Source organism: Argentina silus, assembly GCF_951799395.1.
Source record: "Argentina silus genome assembly, chromosome: 20".
NCBI lineage: Eukaryota > Metazoa > Chordata > Actinopteri > Argentiniformes > Argentinidae > Argentina > Argentina silus.
Window position 1 is genome coordinate 12566750 of NC_139674.1, and position 26675 is coordinate 12593424.

Here is a 26675-nt window from a genome sequence, read left to right on the forward strand (position 1 = left end):
ATAAAGAATCTTAAATCTTGAATCATGCCAACTCATCCCTCTCTCCCCTCGTCACCAAGGGCACAGTCACGTCAAAGTGTCAGCTGTGTGGGACGTGATGGATAGAGGCCCATGCATTCTAAACATCCACAACATGGACACATACACTCTCTCTCTCTCTCTCCTTCTTTCTTCCTCTCCCTCCATCTCTGGCTTTTATGTGTCTCTGTATCCCCCTTTCTCTCCCCCCCTCCTCTCTCTTTCTCTCTCTCTTTCTCTCTGTCTCCTTCTACCTCATGCTGACATCTGCTGTTATGTATCATGAATACTTGATGCTCCTCATCAAGTGGCACTTTGAAGTACGAGGGGAGAAAATGATGTGTGCAGAGACCGAGACGCAGAGTGTCAAGCGTTTGACCTTTCCACAGCCTCACACAACCCATACTTTCCAAAATCCATCTTTAACCGTCCCACTTCATTGTATCGAGCACAAAAGCAGTGTCTACCACTATGTGAAAACTGTGAATTTATACATACTCTAGTCAAAGGAAATGACCCCGCTATGGACTAACAATCAATTTCCCCTAGCCAGTGGGAGTTGTGTTTGTGGCTGTAGTTTTGAAAATCAGTGAATTCATTTTTATTTTTTTTAAAGACATAGGAAATCATAGAAATAGAATATCATAGGGGGTGATTTCCTTGCCTTTTGTTGTGTCTTTTTGACGACAGAATGTTGGAAAATTGACGTTTTCACATGTAGACGCTGCTATGGTGCTGAAGATAATACAATACGATGTTAAAAAATGGTTAAGTGTCCCTTTAAGTTCCAGTACTTCGCCAAGTCAGGAAGGGTGACTGTTGTTGATGAAGTTCAAAAAACGTTCTAACCACCACCACAGCAGCAGTTTGTCCTTGTAGAGGACAACGACTCTGAGAAGCGGGCAACAGGTGGACGGGAAGAGAGAGCAGAACAAAGGGGAGGTCGATGGCGGTATCGATGGTGGTTAAAAAGAATGCCTTCTCTGCTGGGATCAGCTGGGCGTTTTCTCTGGAATTAGATGTGATTAAACACATAGTGATTTGTAACAAATAGAGATTGAATGCGATTTCCGTTTAGAGTTGCTGAGGCTGGAGATTGGCAGCGCCCTCACCTTTAGGGAACAGGGAGAGGGTATTAGCACAAGATTGTGTGTTTTAATGACTACTGTCAAAGGGGAGACTGGCTGTCTAAGTGATGCGGAAACTCCTTTGATGTTTGGTTCTGTGTGTGTGTGCGTGCACGTGCGCTCGTGCATGTTAATGAGCGCGTGCGCATTCTATCCCGGCGTCAAACATAATTGATATCTGAAACTAATGAGTTGTAATTACACCTGTGGGGAGCACGGCTGCCTTCAAATCCATTAACTAGCACAGCAGCAGGGATTAGCCCAATTTTACACACGTCTCCACGCTTGTGCCGTGTTATTTTACATCACTAATGCTGCATTTACTCTGCACCACACGGCCGATCACCACACGACTGATCGCCGCACGACGGCGCGTGGGGGGAAAGGCGTCTCACACTGCTGATAGGAGCACCTGCACCGCTTTTTAATGGCTTTCTGCCATAATGAAATAAACAACAGTGAAGGCGCGGTTTCATACATTTCTAATTCTGAAGCACTCAGCAGGCATATTTACTGCTTCAATAGAAGCAATTCGAATTTGTCATTTTATAATGATTGCTTTTTCCATCTGCGAAGGTTGGTTCGCCGGTGTGTGCCTGGCATTCTACACAGTGCGACAACACACGGTCGGTGTCGGTGTGTGAGTGTTAGCCGTAGCATAGCATGAGTGTGGCTAATGCCCCGTCTCTGTGGTTTTACAGCATCGTTCAAGCCATGAATATTTAGTGAGCGTTCCGGAATATTTACCGGCGTTCCGTCGGAGTCATGAGTGTAACACGCTTGTAAAGGTGTCAACTCTGGCTTAGGATATCACAGCGGAGCGCCCCGACGTGAGCAGAGGCAAAGCATTCAACTGACGGCGCTAATTGCCAATCATCATTTTTACGGGTGATACAATTCCACCTCCGGCATGTTTGTGTTCTAGACGCGTTCTTTGCTGTTGCCTGAGCGAAGAGACGTCGCGTTCAACGACATGCCTATATTAGTACGCCGTGCCTAAGATAGAACCGGAGGTGACGGTGCGTCGCCTGTCCCCGGGGAGATGAACGTAAGTTGTTTTGTGAAGATAGCAAGTCGGTTGTTTCACTTTTGCTGACAGGTTAATGAACTTCAGTTCCGAATGTAACCACTTTCAGACGACACGACGTGCTCATCGCTAGATTTCTCGCTGCTAAAACGCAAGCGGCTGTTGTTTGGCGGTCGCTATCGAGACCTGTTTCAAAAAGGTGACACAAGTCGAGTGGCGGCGTCCTGGTTTGACTTAAGTGTACGCAGTGACGACTGAGGTGCAGAGGAAACACAACGGGAAGCGTGGAGAACGATTGTATCTCGTTTTAAACTGGAAACTCTGATAGCAGTCTAACAACACGACAACTCTGTCAATACGTTGCCTTATCAAACGGGGGGGGGGTGTTCCTAATCTGCTAATGGAGCAGGCTGTATCTGTCCTCCCCATCGCTAACAGCTAGCCGCCGTGCCGTTGGCTCTCTTGTTTCCACTGGCCTTTATTCCACGGTGCTTCTGTTTCCAGCGGTGGCCCCCGGGGTAAAACAGCATAAACAGCTCTGACAAGGTTATCTCTCTTCTCTCAGCTCCTATGACAGTCATCCCGGCCATTCTGACATTATGCAAACTAAATCACTCCTCTTTCCCCCGTAGGATGTTTTCCCAGGCATTTTAAGACGGTGATGTACACAGGGAAACGGAATATTAATTTTCATCTCTCGCCTCAGGCTAGGGCCATTGTGAAGGGAGAGGACATATTGCGACAATGTTCAGATGCATGTATGTGCGTAAGTAGGGATAAAGCTCATGATGTAAGAGTCTTAACGTGAACAAACACAGATCATGCTCATTCAGGGAGCATTGCTCATCACAGACACTGTTGGGCCCCAGTTTGATTCGGGAAATAGTGCTGAGCACAGCACACACAAAAAAAAAACTCACAACTCAGAATACTCTACAGCATGATGTTTATCTTGTTGTAGCTTGATTTGAACAATAATTGGAATTACTCAGGGAAAGTTTGTCAACAGTCTGAAAAGGCGTCCCATATCATCGAAACGCTCGACACTGTATTCAAACGCCCACTGGATTATTTCTCATTGTGTGTATTATAAATATTTAGGTGGAGATTGTTTTTTGCATATGCTAATTGGAGTCCTCTGCCCACTGATATGGATGACATGGATACCAAGGCAACAGAATCTCACGCTTAATTCGTATTAATTCATGCCGAAAGCAGAACATCAAATTCGTGTGAAATCTGAGGACCCAGGTCGTATTAACAGCTGCGAATGTGTCTCGTGTGGTAGTCAACACTAAACATACATTGTGTGGCGGTTAGGCAGTGTTAGGCATTAACGTTTCGAGTGTTTAACGTAGGGTTGTCAGGGGAAAGCATTAGCAAACATTAGCATAAGCAACAACAATTAGCAAAACACATGAAAAAAGAGGCCCAGAGTGTTTGTTCATGTCAAGAGCAGCATTACACTGTTTGGAGTCATGTCTCAAAAGTCCCTTGTGTTTGGAATCGACAGTTTACGCTGCAAATTTCAACGCTTTAAAGAGTACCGGGCACTTCCTTAAGTGTCTCAGCTCTGCCCTTTGCTAGCCTGACTCTCATTAGCATAGCATAGTTCTGTTTCATAATGTGGATCCTCTTTTAAGAGGAATGTGTTACGAAAGGTCAGTGGAGATTCAACGAACCCCAGGAAGTAACAACACTCAAATTCGGCTCCCAACCCAACCACTGAGTTACCACTCCTGCCAAATGCCAAAGTACAGATTCATGCTTGAAGACATGGTTAGTATAAAACATGTGTGAAGACCTTTTTCACATTTAGAACTAGACTAGATACAGCATGTAGTTTTCTTCTGTCTTGTCTATCTCTCCAGCTACCACTCTCCCTCCACTAAAAATTAGCCTACTGGCATTACAACTGCCAATGGCCAGTGGTGTGGGCATTGATTACTTTGTCTTATGATGACTGTTGGATAGATGATTCACTTACTTAAACAAATGTATTGTACGTCGCTTTGGATAAAGGCGTCTGCTAAATGCCATAAATGTAAATGTCTCTCTCTCTACCTCTTTCTCTCTCCCTCCCTCCCTCCTCCTCTCTCTCCCCACTACCTCCCTCCCCCTCCCCTCCCTCCTCTCTACCTTTCTCTCCCCCTCCCTCCTCTCTCTTTCTCTCTCCTTCCCTCCTCCTCTCTCTCTCCCCCACTACCTCTCTCCCCCTCCCTCCGTCCTCCTCTCCCCCACTATCTCTCCCTCCTCCTCTCTCTCTGTCCTCCCCCTCCCTCCCTCCTCCACCTCTCTCTCTCTGCGGTGGGTGAGTACAGCGTGTCTTCAGGCGCTGTTTGATTTGCGTGGCGGTTCAGCACATGTCGGCGTGTGAGCAGCACCCCAGCACTCCCCCAAGGCAAACAGAACAAGCAAACACAGAGTGGGGGCAGCCGGGCCCGGCCCATTACCACACACACACACACACACACCGCACACACACGGAAGATTAGTTACATATGCAAGGTCACACTCACACATGCGCAAGTGTGCGCACACACACACATGTATCCACACACCCACACACACACATTCAATCAGCATGAAACAGTATTCAAATGGTGACTGTGTGAACTAAGTGAAGTGCTGCCAGCATACAAATTAAATTACTGACAAAATGGCTATGCACTTCAAACCAGGCAACGTTGTGGTGCAATTATCCCCCATTATTCATTTACAGCCCAACTCTGAATGATGTGACTTCTGAAGTACACTGTTCATTTGCATAACAGGACAGGAAAACAGGAAGCAAACTAAACAATGTTACCTTGTGCCGAGGACACCGCTAACAAGACAATTATTGTTTCTATTTTTTATTTTTTTTACTCATAAACTTGTTCACCTTCCTTGTCCATGAACACTAACCGCACAGTTCTGAAAGCCTGGTCCATCGTTTGGAGGCTCCATCAAGCTCTCGCTTTCTCTGTCTCTCTCTCTTTACAACAGGAATCGTTCGTCCACGCAGGGGGGGGAAAAATTACTTGAAATTCACTGACCTCCTTGAGGGTCCAGTACAGAACCTCTCTGTAAAACCAAGTCTTAAAGTACTGCTGGACTACCAAGGACAGAACAGAAAGACAATATGTTCTGTTGGTGAGAAAGTTTGAATCATCGTGCGTCAGTATTTCTGGGTTCTTTTAAAGGGAGGCTACTCTGTCCTATTGATTGCATGACTTCTGATGTGTATACTCACAGGGCTAGAGGAAGGATATTTTTGTCATACCCCTGTAAACCAATGTCATTTTATCATTGATTTGAACACTTCATCATTTCTCTATTTCCTCTCATGAACAGAGATGCCTTGCTGTTTGTGTACTGTTAGAGAACACACAGAGAGAGAGACAGACAGACAGACAGAGAGAGAGAGAGGTAAAGACAGACAGAGAAGGAGAGAGAAAGACAGACAGAGAAGGAGAGAGACAGAGATAAAGGAATCCCAGGTTCTGCAGCAGCCCTGCGGGCCCTCCAATGTTCCTGGCCCCCGGCCCAGTTTCCTGTGGCCTGCGTTATAGCCTTCCACCTGTTCGCCCTGGAGGAAGTCCCGCCCTCTGTGCCATGTCCCGGGCAGTTTCCTGCCACGGAGGACAGGCTCGGAGGGAACTCATTAGCCCGACCCCGCCAGGAGCTTTTAATTCGATGAGCACACCACTGTGCCTTCTCTCCCCATGCTGCCAGGAAAACAACACGGAAGGGTTACGCAACATCGACGACGACAACAACAACAACAAACAAAAATGTTGTCGTCTTCACAGAATACGCAGTTTCTCTTCCGCTGAGAAACTGGGAAACCCTGCCGGTACACACAGACACACCATTAGCGAAGGAGACGCTCTCGCTTTGCCTTCCCTGCCGGTGTCTTCCGACGGTCGTTAGCAGGCTTTTACTTTGCTCTGTGTCTTTGTCCAAATACACACACGTCAGGACAAAGACACACTGACATGGACACGCTCCTTCCGAACTCACAAACACACCACACAGACTCTCTCTCTCTCTCTCTCACACACACACATATACACACACACACACTCACTCTCCCTAGCCTTCTCTCCCACATCCCGTCCACCTAGCCTCCTCCCCTCTCTCTCTCTCACACGCACCAGCACACACACCCACCAGCTGCATCCCTCACCCCTAATAAAGAGTTGCTATTGCTTGTTTTCCAGTCAGCTCAAGATACAGTATAGGAGGCTGGTATGAACTGACTTTCTGCCAGTGTCTTCAGGAGTTAGCATACTTTTACTGCTGCTCTGTTCAGCATCGAGTTTGGTGCCGCAGAGCTTCTGGCTAGCATTCTCTATCTCGCTCTCTCCCTCCCCCTCTCTCTTCCTCTCACTCTCTGTCTCTCTCTCTCTCCCTCTCTCTCTCTCCCTCCCTCTCCCTCCCCCTCTCTCTTCCTCTCACTCTCTGTCTCTCTCTCTCTCGTGTATTGTGATTACTGAATGCAGACAGTGCCAGCAGCGCTGCTGAAATACAGCTCCCACATGAACAGATTCGGCAGGCAGATCTGACCTCTGTCAGGAAATGGAATGATGAATCAGAATTAAAACAACCACTGCGTCAGCAACATCTTCCAGAGTGCCTTTCGGCTCCGTGCATATTAATGAGGAGAGTAGCCTATTGGGGGGGTTCAGAGAGGAAGTGAGGCTTTAGAGGAGGAGATGGGAGAGGATATGAGGCGAAGAAGTAAGGAAGCCGCTTGGAAGTGGAGTGACAAGTTGACACCCCCCCCCCCCCCCCCCCTCCCCCCATCTAGAACATGTCCCCACTGTGGAAGAACGTGCGTATCTCAGTCACCTTCGAACACACAAAGCCTGATTGAAGTCATCCTTGACTATGAGGGATGACCAAAAAAAAAAAATTGGCATTGTGACTGCCAATGGCCCCTGGTCTGAGCATTGATTACTTTATCATATGATGACTGATGGATAGATGATTCAATTACTTAAACAAATGGATTTGTTGTAAGTCGCTTTGGATAAAGGCGTCTCCTAAATGCCATGAATGTAAATGTAAATGAGGTGTGTGTGTGGGTGTGAAAGAGGGGAGGAGAAAGAGAGAATACACAAGTCGGACAAAGAGTAAAGGTAGACATGGTATGTGGAATTGTTCAGTGTACACCTACACACTCCTTCCGAACTCACCAACACACACCGACTCTCTCTCTCACACACACACACACACACACACACACACACTATCCCATCCACCTAGCCTCCTCCCCCCTCTCACTCACTCACACACACACACACACACACACATCAGCTGCATCCTTCACCCCTATTAAAGAGTTGTTGCTTGTTTTTCAGTCAGCTCAAGATTTATATCGGATATCGGATGTATTAATTGACTGCCCCCCCCCTCCCCACACACACACACTCCGCCCACCACCACCCCACCTCATCTCAGCCTGCCCAGCTTGTGAAGGAAAACATACGTTTATATTTAATTAGAGCATTGGGCTCCGAGGCACAGCAGAATCACAGCATCCATCAGAGCTTGAGGTGTGTGAATCAATAAGCTCAATTTGTGTTTTTCACTTTTCTCAAGGTTTCTGTGTCTTTTGTATCTCACCAGATTTGAGTCAACAAGACCTCACTGGGAAGGTGTTAGTACTTTTACTGTTGTAAAAGAAAACATGGACTTGTTATTTTTAGTATGTCTGTGTGTCTGTTCTTGTGTGTCTGTGTTCTTGCGTGTGTGTGTACGTTTGCATGTCTGCGTATGTGTGTGTGTGTGTGTATGTCTGTTTCTGTGTCTGTGCGTGTGTGTCTGTGTGCTTGTCTCATAGCAACAGATGAGCGATTCGCACAGGTAAACAGTACGTGATAGGTAATAATTGATTCCATGTCTCCTCAACAGCCAGAAAAAAAGCTGTATTCCAGACAGAGCTAAAAGTTAGCAGTGCAAAAACATCACGATTATTTGTATTCCATAACATCACAATTATTTTTGAGTCAACCTCAGTGGATAGGGCCTGTCATGTGAAACATGTGGGTGAGGGGATGGAGGGAGCAAGAGAAAGTAAGGGGAAGGAGGGATGGATAGAATATAGGCAGAGGAATAACCTGAGTATTGGCTGTACAGAGGTTGTACAAGTTGCTAGGAAACGACCTATGGACCCATTGAGAAAGGAACAGAATGAGAGAGGAGGGGGGAGGGGGAGAGAGGTGGAGAGACAGAAGAGAAGTAGGTGGAAGCAGGGAGGACAGAGGTACCAAAGAGGTACAGTAGAACTTATTTCCTTTTTGACAGCCTTCGGGAGCACCTGTTCCACAGTCAGCAGTCCCAGCAGACCAAGTCTTCTTCTTCCTGAATCTCATCTCATCTCCCTGCCTCCTCTTGGCCACCCTCAGCTCTCCCGCCAGAGGGGATGATTCCCCCCCCCCCCCCCCCGTTTTCCCCACCTAAAGTACTGTCAAAACCTACCTGCTGCTACAGACACACAGGGGTACAGCCCCAACGGAGAAAAAGGCTTGAAAGAAGCTGCCCGCATTTGTGTTTCTGGGGGGGGGGGAAATGAGCCACGGTTAAAATTGCATCCTCTTTCATTTGAGATAATTTTAGAGAGTGGAGTTGAGAGAGATAGAGGGAGGGGAGGGAGATGAGGAGGCGAGGGGGGGGAAAGAGATAAGGAGAGAGATGGAGAGAGAAGAATGTAGAATTCAGTCTGCAGGCTTTACAAGGCGGAGAGGTGGGTCTGATAGAACAGTGTTCTTCTGATAACTCGACATGTGGGTGTGTGTGTGGGTGTGTGTGTGGGTGTGTTAGAGAGAGATAGAGATGAATGAAGAAGATAATAATCATGATGAGTAGTTGGGGAATGATAAGGCCAGACACGTTGGGCTGGATGGATATGTCCCTTAACTCTCCTTGTTCTCTGACACGCCCCACATCAGCCATTCCCTTTGTGGTGGAAATAGCGGTGGCCCCTCGACTCTCCAACTTTTCCTTTGTTCCACTTCCACTCACTCACAGCTCTTCTATGATGTGACGCGTTCACAGTTTTCTCTCTACCTGAACTTTATTTTCAGTGAGAAATGAGGTGTGATTCTGTTTGGATGAAATGCGTGTGTGTGTGTGTGTGTGCGCGTGCGTGTGTGTGTGTGTGTAGCAGCCTGTAAAAAAGAGCTGCCTGCCATCAGAGAGGACACACACAAACACACGCACAGACACACACAAATGCTTCAACGCAATCAAGACCTTGGACAGTGAACAAAACACTTTGGCGACAACAGCGAATGAGACGGAGACAGCAAAAGCCTTCCAAATGACAAGAGAGTACAGAACGGGAGAGAGAGAGAGAGAGAGAGAAAGAAAGGAGGAAAAAAGGCAGAACAGCAGAACAGATGTAACTCACGTAGCCAGGGACAGAGTAGAGAAGATTGCACTTGTATACGCCACTCAACGACACAACATGCCAAATCGATGTTTTTTGGCTTCGAACACACAAAGCCTGATTGGACTCAACAGTGACACACACACACACACACACACACAGGCAGACAGACAGATAGACAAACTGAAGCAGACACCAGCATCCACACAGACAAACACACACACACACACACAGTACAGTCATGGTTTCACCCTGACCTCAATAGTGACAATGAACATTCATCTGATGGGTGGGTTATAGACACAGTAGACATGATCTCCTTTTATAGCTCCAGGGGGTAGGAATGAGCTGCTACGCATATTAATAACATATTAATAACATGTATGAATATTAGAGAATGTTTTCTTCGTTGGGCTCTGCACTGCAAAAGTTTGGATTTGAAATCAAACAAGTATGAGGAAGTTAACACTTTTTATGCATATTCCCCCTGTTTCAGGGTACCCAAAAGTGCTGGGACAGATGTATCAAATGTCCAAAGGAAGTATGCAGTCTTGAGTATATGGTGGACAATCCTTTGCATGCAATAGCTGCCTGAAGTCTGCGGCCCACTGACCCCACCAGAGGCTGGGTGTCTTCTCTGATGATGCTCTGCCAGGCCTGTACCGCAGCCATCTTCAGTTTGTTTTGAGGTATTTTTGCCTAAAATCTTATCATCAGGAAATGAAAAGTATGAATTTCACAGATGAGGTGGTTTTCTGTAAATCATGGGCAGCTCCTTTTTTAATCCAAACTTTCCACTTGGTCCATCATATTCATCTTATCTGTCCACAAGACATTTTTCGAGATATCTGCAGGCTTTTTAGGTACTTTTGAGCAAACTGTCAGTGAAGTCCTTTTTGAGGATTTTACATTAACATTTATGGCATTTAGCAGACGCCTTTATCCAAAGCGACGTACAACAATACATCGAATTTCTGAATGGTGAAACCAATATGTACCGCAAATACCATCAAATAAAAGTTAAATAAAAGTTACTTCATAGTAAGTGCTTGATTTCAAATCCAAGCTTTTGGAGTGTAGAGCCAAAAGAACAAAACATGCTTCACTGTCCCATTACTTATGCAGGACACCGTATATATATATAATCCATAGGACAGACAGACATACAGCAGACAAGAAGAAACCCCTGATATTATATCTCACAGACATAAAGCTGCTCTGAAAACTCTCACATCGAATTCCGCTGACTCATACTGTAGCATATGGACGGATACACACACACACACACACACACACACACACACACACACAGACACAGTGTAGCAGCCGTGATATAAAAAGATACCGGCCTCAGGTCCGTACGTATCTGTATTAATGTGCTATCACATCGGTGGAGAAGCAATTGAGACTCATTTGTGAATACCCCCGGAATAAAAGAGAAGCAGCAATCGACCCCACCCCCCACCCCCCCGAGGGCGTTCAGCGAGCCGGTACAGTACGTGATTAAACTCTCGGTTGCCGTGCCGACGGGCCAGGCCCGGGCGGCCATTCCCTCCAAACTCCAGGTCTGTTTAATTGGATTCACTTATAAGGAAAATAAGGCAGGTCCTCAGAGTGGGCCTGACTGACACACACACACACACACACACACACACACACATATACACATGCTCTAGACAGGCACAATTAGCAGCCATGCTCTCCACACAGTGCATGCAAACATACACACATACACAGACACACACTCACACACTCACACACACACGCAGAAAGTTAATTTGGTCAACCCACCCACTGTTGCTGCTCTGCGGCTGTTTTGATGGCGGCCTTGAAGCACATTAATTTGTGGACAAACCTCTCCTTATGGGCTGGCAGGGAGGTGGAGAGAGTCTCCCTCTCCCGCTGTCCCTGCCGCTCCCACAACCCGCCTCCTTGTCTTTCTGACACAGCCACAGAAACCAATCAAAAACCTCATTTGAAGACAGATGCTGAGATACTGAGAATTACCCTTTTGTCTCTCCCTTAAATGCATTTTGCAGGTTGTACAACAGTGCATTAATAACCCTGGTTATTTCTCCAGCGAAAGGGAAAATGTGTTCATAAAAGACCACTTCTTATTGATAGGATTTAGGAGTAACTCTATAGTGCGTTTGTTGATTGGAATGGAATTAATTTCCATTCTACCTGTGTCATAAAAATGCATTGTCTGTCATTCGATCGGGGAGCCACAATGATGGCATTATTGACTGAGAATCAACTCTATTTGAGGCACTCAATCTATGCTATCAACTCTCATGTTTTCAACAAAAAAAAAAAGTCCTACCACGTTCTCAAACGAATACATCTTAGTTGTCATAACCAGAACACGCATTTCAGTTGTCGGTTAGCTTAGCGTTAGCATCACGAACACGACACGCATTTCAGTTGTCGGTTAGCTTAGCGTTAGCATCACGAACACGACACGCATTTCAGTTGTCGGTTAGCTTAGCGTTAGCATCACGAACACGACACGCATTTCAGTTGTCGGTTAGCTTAGCGTTAGCATCACGAACAAGACACGGCGTGTGTCTTACAGAGGGACTCGAGTAAAGCGTTTGTACAGCGAAGACCGGACGTGTCAGAACTGACTCAACACTCTCTCTTGGCATAAACACTGTTGGCACTGATGCAGAGCACCCTGGCCAGCGCTCCAACATCCCCTCACACGCTTCTACAGACTATAGATTAATGGTCCTCTGTGGCTCAGTGGGTAGAGCATGGTGCTCTAACAACGCTTAGGTTGTGGGTTTGATTCCCGCTGGGACCATATATACTGAAATGTATGCACTCACTGCAATGGAAGTCGCTTTGGATAAAAGCGTCAGCCAAATGGCGTATATATATTATATATAAAACCGTGTGGAGCGACGTTTCGCGTACAGACCTCTGGGCCGCTAAAGAGAGGCTAAGTTTGATATTGAGCAGCTGGTGACAGCCCACCCACATACTGTACACACACGGTTAGTACACACATGAATATGTTATTAGCCCATATGATGAAAGGAGACCTTGACACAGTTTACAGCGGGTAAACAAAGTAATGAGAATAATTATATTAATAATATAATAATAATATTAATTAAGAATAAGTAATTATTAATAAGTAATAAGCTGAGTAAGAGTAACCTGAAATGTATCCTGCTGTACTGGACTGGCTTTTTTTCTTTTCTTTTTTTTCTCTTTCTGTTTTGTGTTTTCATGTTGACTTTGCCTCACTGAATCTAGGCAGAACTGGACTAAACAGGTTTTAGCTGTGATATATTAGATATATTAGACTGTGTTAGAATTTAGTTGGGCTACGTAAGGCTAAGGATGTTATGGATTAAACTGGGCTAGACAGGAAGACATTCAACATGGCAAGGCTGGGATGTGGTATGTTAGATTAACCTGGACTAGACTACGCGGCTTTGGGATATCCTGTGCTAGGCTGGGCTTTGTTAGAATATGCTGTACTTGCCTAGGTTAGCCTGTGGTCGATTATACTGGTTGGCCTGTTAGATTATCCTAGACCAGACTGGACTAGGTTATCCTGTGTTAGACTACTGTACATTATCAGAACTTGGAATAAATTAAAAAAAAAACTGTTTTCTTCCTTTCTCTAGCACTGTGACTGCCGAAGGCACTTGCTGTTATTGTAGGTTTGACTTATGATAACGGTTCTATCGTCGATTCACTTACTTTAGACAAATGTACTGATTATTGTCAGTCGCCTTGGATTAAAGAGTTTGCTAAATAACTTAAATGTGAATGTGAATGTAAAACGTACACGGGCTACAGTCAGAAGTACCCGCTCTCAGAACTCTCTCCCTCCTCTGCTGCATTCCGTCCGCCTGCGGCCATGGTGACGCCTGCCGTCTGCTATTTTCTCTCAAACGGCTCTCCAATTCCTCACAGGCTACTTTTTTTTATGCTCTATCCCTCTCTTTTTTTTTTTTTTCTACCCCCTCCTTCTTATCTTCGTTGCACATTTCAAAACAAGCTCTCCTTCAGAAAGGCGGGAAGACGAGGAGGCTATAAATAGAGGTGGGGAGAACTGGAGTGGTTCTGCACCACTCGGGAGGAGGAGGAGGGGGAGGGGGGGGATGGAGGAGGGGGAGGGGGGGGATGGAGGGGGAGGGGGGGGATGGAGGAGGAGGGGGATGGGGATGGAGGGGGAGGAGGAGGAGGGGGATGGAGGATGATGGAGGAAGAGGAGGAGGGGGGGGGATGGAGGAGGAGGATGGAGGAGGAGGAAGAGGAGGAGGGGGAGGATGAGGAGGAGGATGGGGGGGAGGAGGGGGAAGAGGAGGGGGAAGAGGAGGGGGATGGAGGAGGGGGGGATGGAGGATGGGGAGGAGGAGGGGGATGGGGAGCTAGAGAGAGAGAGAATGTGTGTGGATGTGGGGGGTGTGTGTGGATGTGGGGTGTGTGTGTGTTTGTGGGGGGCATTTTAAATGTCTGTAACTTGATGTACCCCCCCAGGGGCCAGTTGGAGAGAATGCATGAAGTGATATAAAACATGAAGCTGTTGAAATAAAACCCTGTGTGACAAGGACAGGTGAGTCAGAGAGAGCTGTATCCCTCCCTTCCTCCCTCCCTCCCTCCCTCCGTCTCTCCCTCCTCCCTTCCTCTGTGGATGGAAGCCTTGTATGCCTGTCTCGTCTTAATGGGGAGTGGAGACAAAAATGTCAAGAAACAGGTTTTAAAGAGCTTCAGCAGCAGGTGTATGGCTTGTCTATATTCGGAGACATACTTCATAGTTAGCGGCTGCAGTAGCTACAGTGGCTACAGTGGCTACAGCCAGGGTGAGTAACCGTTGCATCAAAGTAGCTCTGCTGTTGCGTCACACACGTCCCATTAAATATTCCACATCCGATTTATTGCTACTTGAGGTAGAAACACAGATCTAGAAAACAATTAATGCGTATGTGTGCGTGTGCGTGTGTGTGTGCGCACGTGTGTGTGTGCGCACGTGTGTGTGTGTGTGTGTGTGTGTGCGCGCGTGTGTGTGTGTGTGTGTGTGTGTGTGTGTGTGTGTGCTCAGCTTGTAGCGGCGTCGGAGCACCGAACAAATGTACACACTTCACACCCATGACCGAGAGCAGTGCACTCTGGGCCGCGCAGGCTTGGCAGCGAATAGAAAAACACAAGCGTCAGCCCGGCCACTGTAACCACGACGACCAAAACAAAAAACAGTACTTGTAGGAAATCAAGTTAATGCGAAAAAATTGCACTTAAAGCAGTGAGGATCGTTTACTTCTTCAACGCAATGAGAAGTAATAGGAATGACATGGTGACTGTTTTTTTTTTTACTTGTTTTTATTCACAGAACACTTTATATTCACCTGCTGGTTATGAGTTATCTTATCCTCAGGCACAGAGGGAAGAAATACTTTATGATGACAAATTATGATGAAGGATTGCTCCGACAAAACAACACACTCGCTTGGGCGCGCGCGCACACACACACACACACACACACACACACACACACACACACACAAGCCTTAGCTGTGAAAGTGGTATCTATCACAGTGAGCAGCTTAGGGGCGGTGGTGGCGATTAGTGTAGGTATGACATGGTGTAAACAGTCATTACGGGATCTGCTTGAGGGGGATAAGCCAGTGATGCAACAACACGAGACACACACACACACTGATACACACGCACACACACACACACTGATACACACGCATGCACGCAGGCCACTCAGGCCTTCTACCTTTATTGCTGCACCATTCCCTTCACCTTGGATAAGACAGAGAGAGAGAGAGAGAGAAGGAAAGAGAGAGGGAGGGAGAGAGAGAGAGAAGGAAAGAGAGAGGGAGGGAGGGAGAGAGAGGAGAGGGAAGGAAAGAGAGAGGGAGAGAGAAAGAGAGAGTAAAAAAACAAAAGAAAGTGAGAGAGCAAAGAGCGAGAAAGAGAGAGAGGCATTTTAATCAGAGAGCAATGGAGAGAGAGAGACACACACAGGGATGTATACAGACTCATTAAGAGGTGAGATGGAGAGACGGAAGAAGAGAGAGAAGAGGGAGTGAAGGGCTGAGAAGTCGGGGCGAGGGGAGGAATGAAGTGTGTGTAATTGATCAACAGGGATCCATTAGAAACAAAGAGCTGGCTCGGCTCTCTGAGAGGATGAGGCAGAAGGAGAGAAAGACTACCTAATACAATGCCAAAACACCACAATCAGAGAAACAGAGAAAAAGCCCCTGGTGTGTGTGTGCGCGCGCGTTTGAGAGAGTATGTGTGTGTGTGTGTGTCTGTGTGAGTGTGTTTGAGAGAGTGTGTGTGTGCCAGTGCAAGCCCTCCTCATTGCTCTGCGATCACCTCAGGAGATGTGGTAATAAAGAGTACATCTGTTATCCAATAAACACCCTAAGCAACAGTGGACTAATGGAGCTAACTAGCTGTGTGCGTGTGTGTGTGTGTGTGTGTGTGTGTGTGTGTGTGTGTGTGTGTGTGTGTGTGTGTGAGAGAGAGAGAGAGTTTATGCTTTTTTTTTTTTTTTAAATCTTGAATTCACATCAATACAGTTTCAAGAGAGCACACACACACACACACACACACACACACACACACACACACACACACACACACACACACACACTCGCAGAGCTACATGACCTAGTTTGTAAAGGCTAGAACTCAACTGTCTGGGTCCAAGAGTGGGCACTAATTTGATCAAAGGAAATCCACAATGTAAAGAGGTCTGGAAATACTTTACATTAATAACCAAAAAAACGTCACGAGGTGCTGGCAGTGGGAGAGGGGAAATTGAGATCCATTTTCTTATTGCAACCATGACAGACACAAATTAATTACAGCAAAAATAATGGACCAATCGGCGATTCGGAAAAAGGAAGAAAAGCGTTGGTGCTGACGACAGAATTAAATGAAATAAAGCTGCTTTCATTCACTGAAGCTTAGAACACAACAGTAATATATCTACTCTACACATTAAGTGGGAAAACGAATGAGTCAATTAATCAACCAATCAACAATGCACACACACAAACACACACACACACACACAAACACACACACACACAAGCACATACTGTACATAGACACTAAATCACAACTAAAATACTCTCACGCACGCACAGACATGCACACACGCACGCACGCACACACAGACACACACTCCCACACTCTCTCCTCTCCCCTCTCTCTCTCTCTCTCTCTCTCTCCTCTCCTCTACTCTACTCTCTCTCTCTCTCTCTCCTCTTCATTCCAACATAGCTGACCAACTGTAGTTATAAATGTTTGATGTGTTTATTTGCCATCAACAGTAGAGTAAAAGGCATGCAGGTTAGACCATTGATGTTGGGCAGAGCTACACAGCTGCTCTGGCTCCCTCACCTCACCCCACCCCCCCATCTCCTCCAGGCCCAACACTATGAATCTTTTATGACTCCAAACCCACCCGGACCAGCACACACACTCCTGTCTGGTTGCCAAGTTACTACCTCTGTAGCGAGAGGGGTGGCGGGAGAGAGAGAGCGGGGGGGGGGAGAGGAAGGGGGAGAGAGAGAGAGAGAGTAAAGGGTTGGTAGAGGGGAGCAAGTGAAATGTGAAAATGTGTTTTTTGAGTCTCAAACAGATCATCCTCAAAACAGCCTTTTTTGTTTCCCTGAATGCCTCCCATTTTTTTGACGAGGTGGAGATCCATTTTAATTAAAAATTAAAGCGAGAAGCACACGCACACTTTAAAAGTCATCTGGTGTTGGGAGCCCAGACGAAGGCCTCGGTGTGAAAGGACAGCGGGCGGCAAAGCGGGGGTGTCTTGTGAGGCCGCCGCCGCCGCCAGCGCACGCCACTCACACCGCTGAGGAACGGAGACGGGAGGCCTTTCAATGCGCCAAATGAGGCCGGCGCGTCTGCAGATCGCCTCCCCGCCTGGCGTTTCACAAAAACACTAATTAGCAATCTGGCAAGACCAAACGTGCACGCACGCACACGCACGCACACACACACACACACACACACACACCCCGCTAAGAGCCGGGAGCAGGGCCAAGAGCGATCGTTGGTAAATAAATGAAAAGCTACTCATAAATCCAACCCCACTCTTCTGCCTCCATGATTCATGCAGCCTCGAACGGCAGAAGATGAGGATGTTAACAAATAAGTGCTCTAATTGCTATCCCAATTACATATACTACCTATATTATCGGCTGTACGTTCTGTTGTTTGGTGCTGAGGGACTTCAAGCCCAGAGCCATTAGCATCAACATGCTGATTTAAGTGAGAGAATAAAAAAATAAAAAATATTAAATTTAAAAAAAAAAAGTCCTCTCATACTCCCCCCGCCCTGCACCCCCCCACCAGCAATCCACCCCAACTTTTTACTACTCACACTACTAGTGTCTTTGAGGATCATATGCGGCTTTGGTTTCTACCTTCACCAACCTCCCCTGCTTCTGCTGTTGTGTCTGTCGACTGCCTAAGCTTTGGCGCTTGACAGTGAAGTTATTTTTGTGTCGCTTTTTTTTTTATTAAAAAAAATAAATAAATAAAAATTCAAAGTGCAAATGCAGCAATATTGTCTCCCCGGTCGATGAAGTTTCAATTGTCTCGATCCAGGCCCTGCGGCGACTGTCAGCATCGGTCGTCCTCCTTTGATAGTTTTACTGACGCAGAGAGATGATGATGATGATGATGCGCCCCCCACCACCCCCCCCCCCCTCCCCTCCCTCCCCTTCCTCCTTTTGTTAATAGAGGAAAGTCATTATATAAGAGGATATTTTAAGTCATGCTTCAGGGAACCTATCAATGCGGCACAATCGGGAGACGACTGTGCTGTGCTGTAGCGCGCTGTGGAGGAGCGGTCTAACGAGGACCTCCAACCGCCATCCTCGAAACTGAGCAAGAAATATCCAGAGAGGATGTTCTGTTCCCCCATCCAGGTAGGATAGTACAGTAACGCAGTCCAGAAGGGGGGGGGGGGATTCTATAGTTAGCTTTCCCATACTGAACCCCCCAGGCCTCTCATTCATGCTATGGACCGAGAGATTATTGGCCATCATCAACAATCTATGCTGCAGAGTTAGCCCTTTAGCGTGGCCTATCTGTCAGTCCAGCGATGGAGAGGAACAATGCTACTCTCTGCGGGCCTTGACAGATGACGGGGAAATATGATGGATTTGGTTTATTGTTTATCCGAACCTATGAAGAATGAATAATTTGTACTGATAATGAGAGTGGGAGAAATGTGTTTTTTCGGATTATGACAATGTGGCATGTTGGTGTGGTTACACTGACAGTACTCACTGTTCCTCTCTCTCTCTCTCTCTCTCTCTCTCTCTCTCTCTCTCTCTCTCTCTGTCTCTCTCTCTCTCTCTGTCTCTGTCTCTCTCTGTCTCTCTCTCCTCCTCTTCTCCCCCTCTCTCTCTCTTTCTCGCTTTCTCTACCTCTCTCCACACCTCTCTCTTTGTCTACCTCTCTCTCTGTTACTCACTTTCTCTACCTCTCTCCACACCTCTCTCTTTCTCTACCTCTCTCCCTCCCCCCCCCCCCCCTTCTCCCTCCCTCTCAGACTAAAAGCATGTACTGTGTTGTGTAGAGCAGCAGGACAATAAGCAGCTTGCTGTGACATTCAGTTTTGGTGCAGATTTTCTCCAAAAGCCAGTGGCATGCAATACAAAAGAAAAAGAACAAATGAAAATGTAGATCTCGCTGGTTTGTGTGCCTGCAGGTAGGGAATACACACACACACACAAACATACTATTGATTCTCAGTGTGAGGACTTTGTTCCATGGGTTTGCTGTTGGGAGGACATCCAGAGTCTCTCTGCAGGACAGTAATGGGAGACGCAGGAGACAGAGGACACCTGTGTACTGTTCAGGAGCCCCATTGTCCCGTACAGAGACAAAACACACATGCACACACACACACACACTCGCACAACTTCGGACAGACGCACGCACATACAGACGCACGCACGCACACACACACACATACACACACCCCTCCCCCTCCACAAGCTCCACATCAAACGTTTACCCCACAGCACCTGTAGACCGCACAGCCTCTCTCTCTCCCCGCTCTGCCGCGGCCATCACACCAGCACACTGCCCTTTGCCCTCCCCAGGTGGAGAAGGAGGCAGCAGGAGTTGAACCAGAGCTTAGGGTCCTTCCTTCAGAGGCTTTCTCCACGGCCCGGGCCCTTGAGATAGCCAACAAGGTTTCAACATGCACACACACACACACACACAAATACGAACATGAACACGAACAAGAACATAACCAGATGAAAGATGCTCGCTGTCCGTCTCTTCGCTATCATTACAGAAGTGCTGAAACGATAAAAATGTATCTAAATTGTTCTCGGGATATGCTGCCAAAACAGCGCTCGTAATAATGCTTCTTCAGGCAGCCGGGGGGTGGGGGGGGGGGGGGGGTCGGGGGGGGCAGAGCGTGATGTGTTGATGGGCTTGTTATTGTTGGGTCCTGTAAGAAGCTCATCTTTCTTTTATTCTTGTTCTGTAACGAAAGGTCGACTTAAATGAGCTCTCCCCGGAAAGAGCTCTGCATTTATTTAATTTCTCTCACCCGGGGCGACGAGAGCAGGAGGAAAATAGAGAGGGAGGGGGAGAGAGAGAGAGAGAGAGAGAGGGACTGGAGGAGACAACTGAGGGATGGAGGGAGGGGAGTGGAAGAGAGGAATGAGGTAGAGATGGAGAGAGAGAGAGAGAGAAAGAGAGAGATGAAGAGGGACTGGAGGAGACAGAGAGAGGGAGGAATGAAGGGAGGGAGGGGAGGAGAGGAATGAGGTAGAGACGGAGAGAGAGAAAGAGAGAGATGAAGAGGGACTGGAGGAGACAGAGAGAGGGAGGAATGGAGGGAGAGAGGGGAGGAGAGGAATGAGAGGGAGAGAGAGAGGGAGAGAAGGAGAGTTTGGCCTATATGAATCCCTGTAGACTTGATGGTAAATCCCAGATTCATCATGACTCCCCTGGAGGGAACAACACTCTCACCACTCACACTCAGGTTAAAGGTCACAAACACTTACTTACACTGCTTCAGGGTGCGTGCGTGGGTGCGTGCGTGCGTGCATGCTTTTGTATGTGTGTGTGCTTGTGTGGGCGTGTGTGTGTGTGTGCTTGTGTGGGCGTGTGTACATGCATACTTTATCTGTGAATGTCTGTCAAAGGAATAGACACCCAGTTTTCAGCGTCCAGAAAATACCTTTAGCCAGGAGACTGAAAGACCATTTTCCACCTCAAATGACGCGGTATTTACCTGAGCGATTTGACAGCGTGGAACGGAACAGCAGCAATTTCATGTTGTTTTCAAGCACAGGGTTGTCATGACTCAAAATAAAGCGGTGATGTGTCCCAGCCTGCCTCTCGCACCGCGGTCTATGCCAGGATGAAGGCCTTTGATCAAACACACAGTCAGACAGCACATTCTCACGCAACACTGTGTCTCAGTCAACAAAAAGTCACCTTGCTGCTCAGTTGGCCAGTGGACGAGTTATTTTAACTTCTTAAGCTCCACGGGCCCATACTTGGGCCCAAATTCTGCTTTAATTTGAGTATTCATTTGGTTATCATTGACTTTATCTCCTTGTCCCGTGTCGTACGTCATTCTGAACTATGATCTGAGCACGATCCACACACAACTTCCAGGCGTTACCTACCAAACGGCATCCGGCTCCTGCATCTGATCATCATATTTCTCGTGTTAGAAGCGGTTTCGTTTGTGTCTGTTTTTCAGGCGGCAATGAGTCAAATAAGGCATGGAGTTTAAGAGGTTAATTTTATTTTATTTTTTAAATTTGACACAGGTCATAGATGATAGATATGGAATGCTGTGATTGGAGGAGGTCATGCTTACGATGGCCCTGATTGGTGAATAATAGGTGTTCTGGGTGAGGTTAGGTCACCTGAGGCATTGCTTTCGGTTGTCAGGAAAGATTAAATGCAAAAGTGTCTGATAGTTTGCAGCCGACTGTAGAGTTGTATGTATGAGGGCTTGTTTATTGTGTTAACAGTGTTTTGTGACCAGTTTGTCTTACGGTATTCATTCATTGATCTTTAGATCCATAGGAGTGCAGGCTTGACACACACACACACACCCACATGCACATACACACACATGCACATGCACAGACACACACACGCGCGCACAGACACACACACACACACACACACACACACACACAGAGACAGAGAGAGAGAATGAAAGGATACAACAGAACCATACAAGAGCAGAGAAGGAGTGAGAGGCTGGAGGTGTGGAGGGGAGGGGAGGAGGTCCAGAAAGGTGGAGCAGAGACAGGGGAGAGGGAGCTGGAGGTGTGGAGGGGAGGGGAGGAGGTCCAGAAAGGTGGAGCAGAGACAGGGGAGAGGGAGCTGGAGGTGTGGAGGGGAGGGGAGGAGGTCCAGAAAGGTGGAGCAGAGACAGGGGAGAGGGAGCTGGAGGTGTGGAGGGGAGGGGAGGAGGTCCAGAAAGGTGGAGCAGAGACAGGGGAGAGGGAGCTGGAGGTGTGGAGGGGAGGAGGTCCAGAAAGGTGGAGCAGAGACAGGGGAGAGGGAGCTGGAAGAGAGGGATGTTTGAGATGCTAGTCAGGCACTCGCCAGGGGGATTGAGGGGGGCCCCCACTCAGGAGGTCCAATCCCATTCAACTCACAGTCAATCCCCGACCTCCCTCTTTCCCTCTATCCCTCCCTCTGCACCTTCCCCTCTCATCCCTAATCCCTCTCTCCTTTTCTGATGAATCCTCTATTCTCTCAGATCCTCCTTTTTCCCATCTCCTCCTTCCTTCCTTTCCTAGAGACTCATCTTTCAATCACCCAGTTGCTTATTAGTTATTCTGTGTGTATGAGCTGGGATCCCTGAACACACACCCAGACACACACAGACACACACACACACAAGCACACACACGCACACACACAGTGCTGTTTGGGTATTTTGGTTCTGCATCATATTTCAGAGTAACCAGAGGCAGGATATTAGAGGGACAGAAAGACCCTGGACAGACTGGAGAGGAGAGGAGAGGCGAGGAGAGGAGAGGAGAGGAGAGGAGAGGAGAGGAGAGGAGAGGAGAGGAGAGGAGAGGAGAGGAGAGGAGAGGAGAGGAGAGGAGAGGAAAGGAGAGGAGAGGAGAGGAGAGGAGAGGAGAGGAGAGGAGAGGAGAGGGGCTGTGAGGAAGATAGAGAGAGGGAGAACAAACAATTATAGCAGCTACTTTGATCCAAAACATCCAAAACATCTCATCTAGTATATCCGGTACAGTAAGAAGGCACGGACTGAACTGTTCCCCCCTCTCTCATTACCTGCTCCTTCCGCACAAGAAGAACACACTGGCCCTTTAAAAACCTGTGTGTGTGTGTGTGTGTGTGTGTGTGTGTGTGTGTGTGTGTGTGTGTGTGTGTGTGTGTGTGTACCTGTTTACGTGCCTGTGTGCTGTTGTTCTGAGAGAGAAGCCCAATTATAAAGCACGGACCACGGGAGATCCACAGGTACGGGAGGGGGTAAGGGGGAGATCTAAATTCAGCCCCACTCCAGGCTGTCAGGTGGCTGGGTCTGTGGAGGCTGGTCCAGGCCAGGCCCTGGGTGCGGTGGGTATTGTGTGACTCGTAACGGTGACTGGTATGGTCCTTATGGGGCCTGGGGAACAGGCCTGAGGAAGCAGAGATGTAAATAAGAGGAGAGACACACAGGACCTGTGGATGGAGGCAGGAAGACACTGGAGCACACACACACACACACACACACACACACACAGACGCACACGCGCACACAGAGGCACACACACACACACTGAGATGCATGCATGCACACACACTCTAACACACACACACACACACACCTAATGATTGTTTATTTCTATAGGCCTATACTGTAAAGCAGGGGGGAGTAGAGGAGTAGAGAGATGCAGCAAAAGGGAAGGAAAGAGGGACTGATAGAGACTGAGAGAGAGAGAGGGAGAGAGAGAGAGGGTTAGAGAGAGAGAGGGAGAGAGAGAGAGAGAGAGGGTTAGAGGTAGACACAGAGAGACAGGTAGAGCGATGGATAGATACAGAGGTAAAGAGGCAGAGTGATTGCAGTGTCATAGATTCACAGAGAATTGTGTCATTACCAGAGGGAGACAGGGAAAGAGAGAAAGAGAGAGAGACAGAGGTAGAGAGAGAAAGGGAGAGAGAGAGAGAGGGAGAGAAGGAGGCCTGTCAGAGGATAGCAGGATTAATGTTGTTACCTTTGCAGTGCTGGGCTGTGATTTTCACCATATATTCACCTCAAAACCATTATCTGTTCCGTCAACCTCTGCTCCAGTGGGAGAATACATTCCTATTAGTTCTCATGGCAATGGCCCAGCGAATCAGAGTCAGCCATTAAACAGCATTCCAGATGAGCCATTTTGTTTCCATTAACATGGAACACTGCTGTCCAGCGAGTAAAGGCTTGTCATCACTAATCACTACTCTTTCCTTCTGTCCACATCACTGTAGGATTCACAATGGCCACAAGATAAACACATACTGTATGCTCAGAACACACACACACACACACACGTATATATATATACAGTACCAGTCAAAAGTTTGGACACACCTTCTCATTCAATGGTTTTTCTTTATTTTGTATTATTTTCTACATTGTAAATTAATATTGAAGACATCAAAACTATGAAGGAACACATATGGAATTATGTAGTAAACAAAAAAGTGTTAAACAAACCAGAATATGTTTTATATTTTAGATTCTTCAAAGTAGCCACCTTTTGCTTTGATGACAGCTTTGCAGACTCTTGGCAAAGTGTGTCCAAACTTTTGACTGGTACTGTATATACGTACAGGCACACATACACGCACGGTTGGACACACACACATACGCATGCTCGGAAACACATGCACACACACACATACACATACATATGCTCAGACACACACACACATATATACACATGCTCGGGCACACATGCACACACACACACATACACATACATATGCTCAGACACACACCCACATATATACACATGCTTGGACACACATGCACACACACACACACACACACACACATATATACACATGCTCGGACACACATGCACACGTGCACACACACATGCTTGGACACACACACACACACACACACACACACACACACACACACACAGAGGGGGCCTGAGGGATGGGAATGGCAGTATGATAGTCCCATTCAGAGAGAAGGGCATTAGTAGAGTCCCAGCACTCCTGGTAATTAGGTCAGTCTCTTTTAATTACCTTTCAGCCTTTCAGAGCAAATGAATACCAGAGCCTTGTTAAACTGTCTCTCTTTCCCTCCCATACAGTATCCTATAATTCCCCTTCCTGTCTCTCTCTCTCTGTATCTCACTCTCTCTCATTCTCAGCCATGACTCTTTCTTTGTTGCCGATCTCTATCCTCCCTCCTTTTCTCTCTTTCTCGTTCTCTCTCTCTCCCTCCCTCTCCCTCATTACTATCTCTTGCCACCAGTCTCTTTTCTCTTTCCTCCTCTCTTCTCTCTCTCTCCATCCCTCCCTTCCCCAGGGTGACGACTCACTCTTTAAGCATAGCTCATGTACTGTGTGTTTCAGGCACACACACGCACACTCACGCACACTCACTTACTCACTCACACACACACACACACACACACACACACACACACACACACACACACACACACACACTGCCATAGTGTCTAGTGAGAGGTGTCACTGGGTCACTGAGGTGAACATTCTGGACATCTTCAAATAGGTGTGTGGAGCGGGAGGTGTGTGTACCCTGATAATTAGAGGAGGCCTTTGTCTCTCTCTCCTTCTCTCTCTCCTTCACCTCCCGGGTGACCTGCCGGGCCACTGGAGGACAAAGACAGAGGAGGACAAAGAGGCTCTTCATAAGAGCTGCAACCTTGCAATAAGGTCATTGTCTAAGGCAGAGAAAGACAGAGAGAGTGGCTCCAGAGCTCCTGAGTGTTTGTCTGGAGTGTGTGTGTGTGTGTGTGTGTGTGTGTGTGTGTGTGAGCATGAGTGTGTGTGTGTGTGTAGCAGCCTGGAAAAAAGAGGTGCCCGCCATCAGGAGAGCGTGTGTGTGTGTGTGTGTGTGTGTGTGTGTGTGTGTGTGTGTGAGAGTGTGTGTGTGTGTGTGTGTGTGTGTGTGTGTGTGTGAGAGTGTGTGTGTGTGTGTGTGTGTGTGTGTGTGTGTGTGTGTGTGTGTGTGTGTGTGTGTGTGTGTGTGTGTGTGCTCGGTCGGTACCTAATCAGCCGGCCAGATTTAATGCGTTTTTTAAAATATATATATATATATATATATATATATATATATACGGGTCACTCTACAATGTCAGCGCGAAAGTGAAACTTTTCGGTTTAACAGTTTCGCCGAGAGTCACAAACGGCCCCAAATCACGTGGATGATGCAGCCGCAGCCGCAGACGCAGACGCCATGGCGATAGAAAAAACAAGTCTGGCTCAACCATTGAACATGTACACATCACATTACTCACTCTCCATTTAATCTCACCGCAGCCGCCCGAGGGATGGTCAGATAGGTCCGCGCATTGATTTTTGTCTGAGACGTTTTTCTTTTAAATGATAAAATTGTGCGGAACAGGACTCTATTGTTGAGAGAGGTCGGGAGTATTGAGTGAATTGGAAGCGAGATGCTTCTTATAGAGGGAGTGTTTGTGTCAGCTTTCTGGCTCCACACTGACGAGGCTGACCTTTGCTGCTGACAGTGATGTCAGAGAAGCGGGCGATCTGACCCCTAACACTCGCTGATATGAACGCCCGCTCTCCCTTTTGCCCTCTCTTCAGGAGAAACAAGCACTGTACATGCACACACACACACACACACACATAGAAGGAGGCACGCATACACATGCACGCGCACACACACACACACACATAGAAGGAGGTACGCATACACATGCACGCGCACACACACACACACACATAGAAGGAGGCACGCATACACATGCACGCGCACACACACACACACACACACACACACACACATACACACATACACACAGGCATACAGGCACACACACAGGCACACACACACACACACATAGGCACACAGGCACACGCACACAGGCATACAGGCACACACACACGCACAGGCACAGGCACA

At 47.4% G+C, this 26675-nt stretch overlaps 1 protein-coding gene across 1 annotated transcript in view; it reads right to left on the reverse strand.

The window, feature by feature from the left end:
* LOC310820319 (uncharacterized protein) overlaps positions 1-26675 on the reverse strand; it is a gene marked incomplete at both ends in the record, with an annotated part of 62103 nt that overhangs the window by 7936 nt on the left and 27492 nt on the right. The window contains one exon of the mRNA XM_083691901.1: positions 23026-23202. Within this exon, the coding sequence (XP_083548027.1) occupies positions 23026-23202 (177 nt within the window). The remainder of the gene's footprint in view (positions 1-23025; positions 23203-26675) is intronic.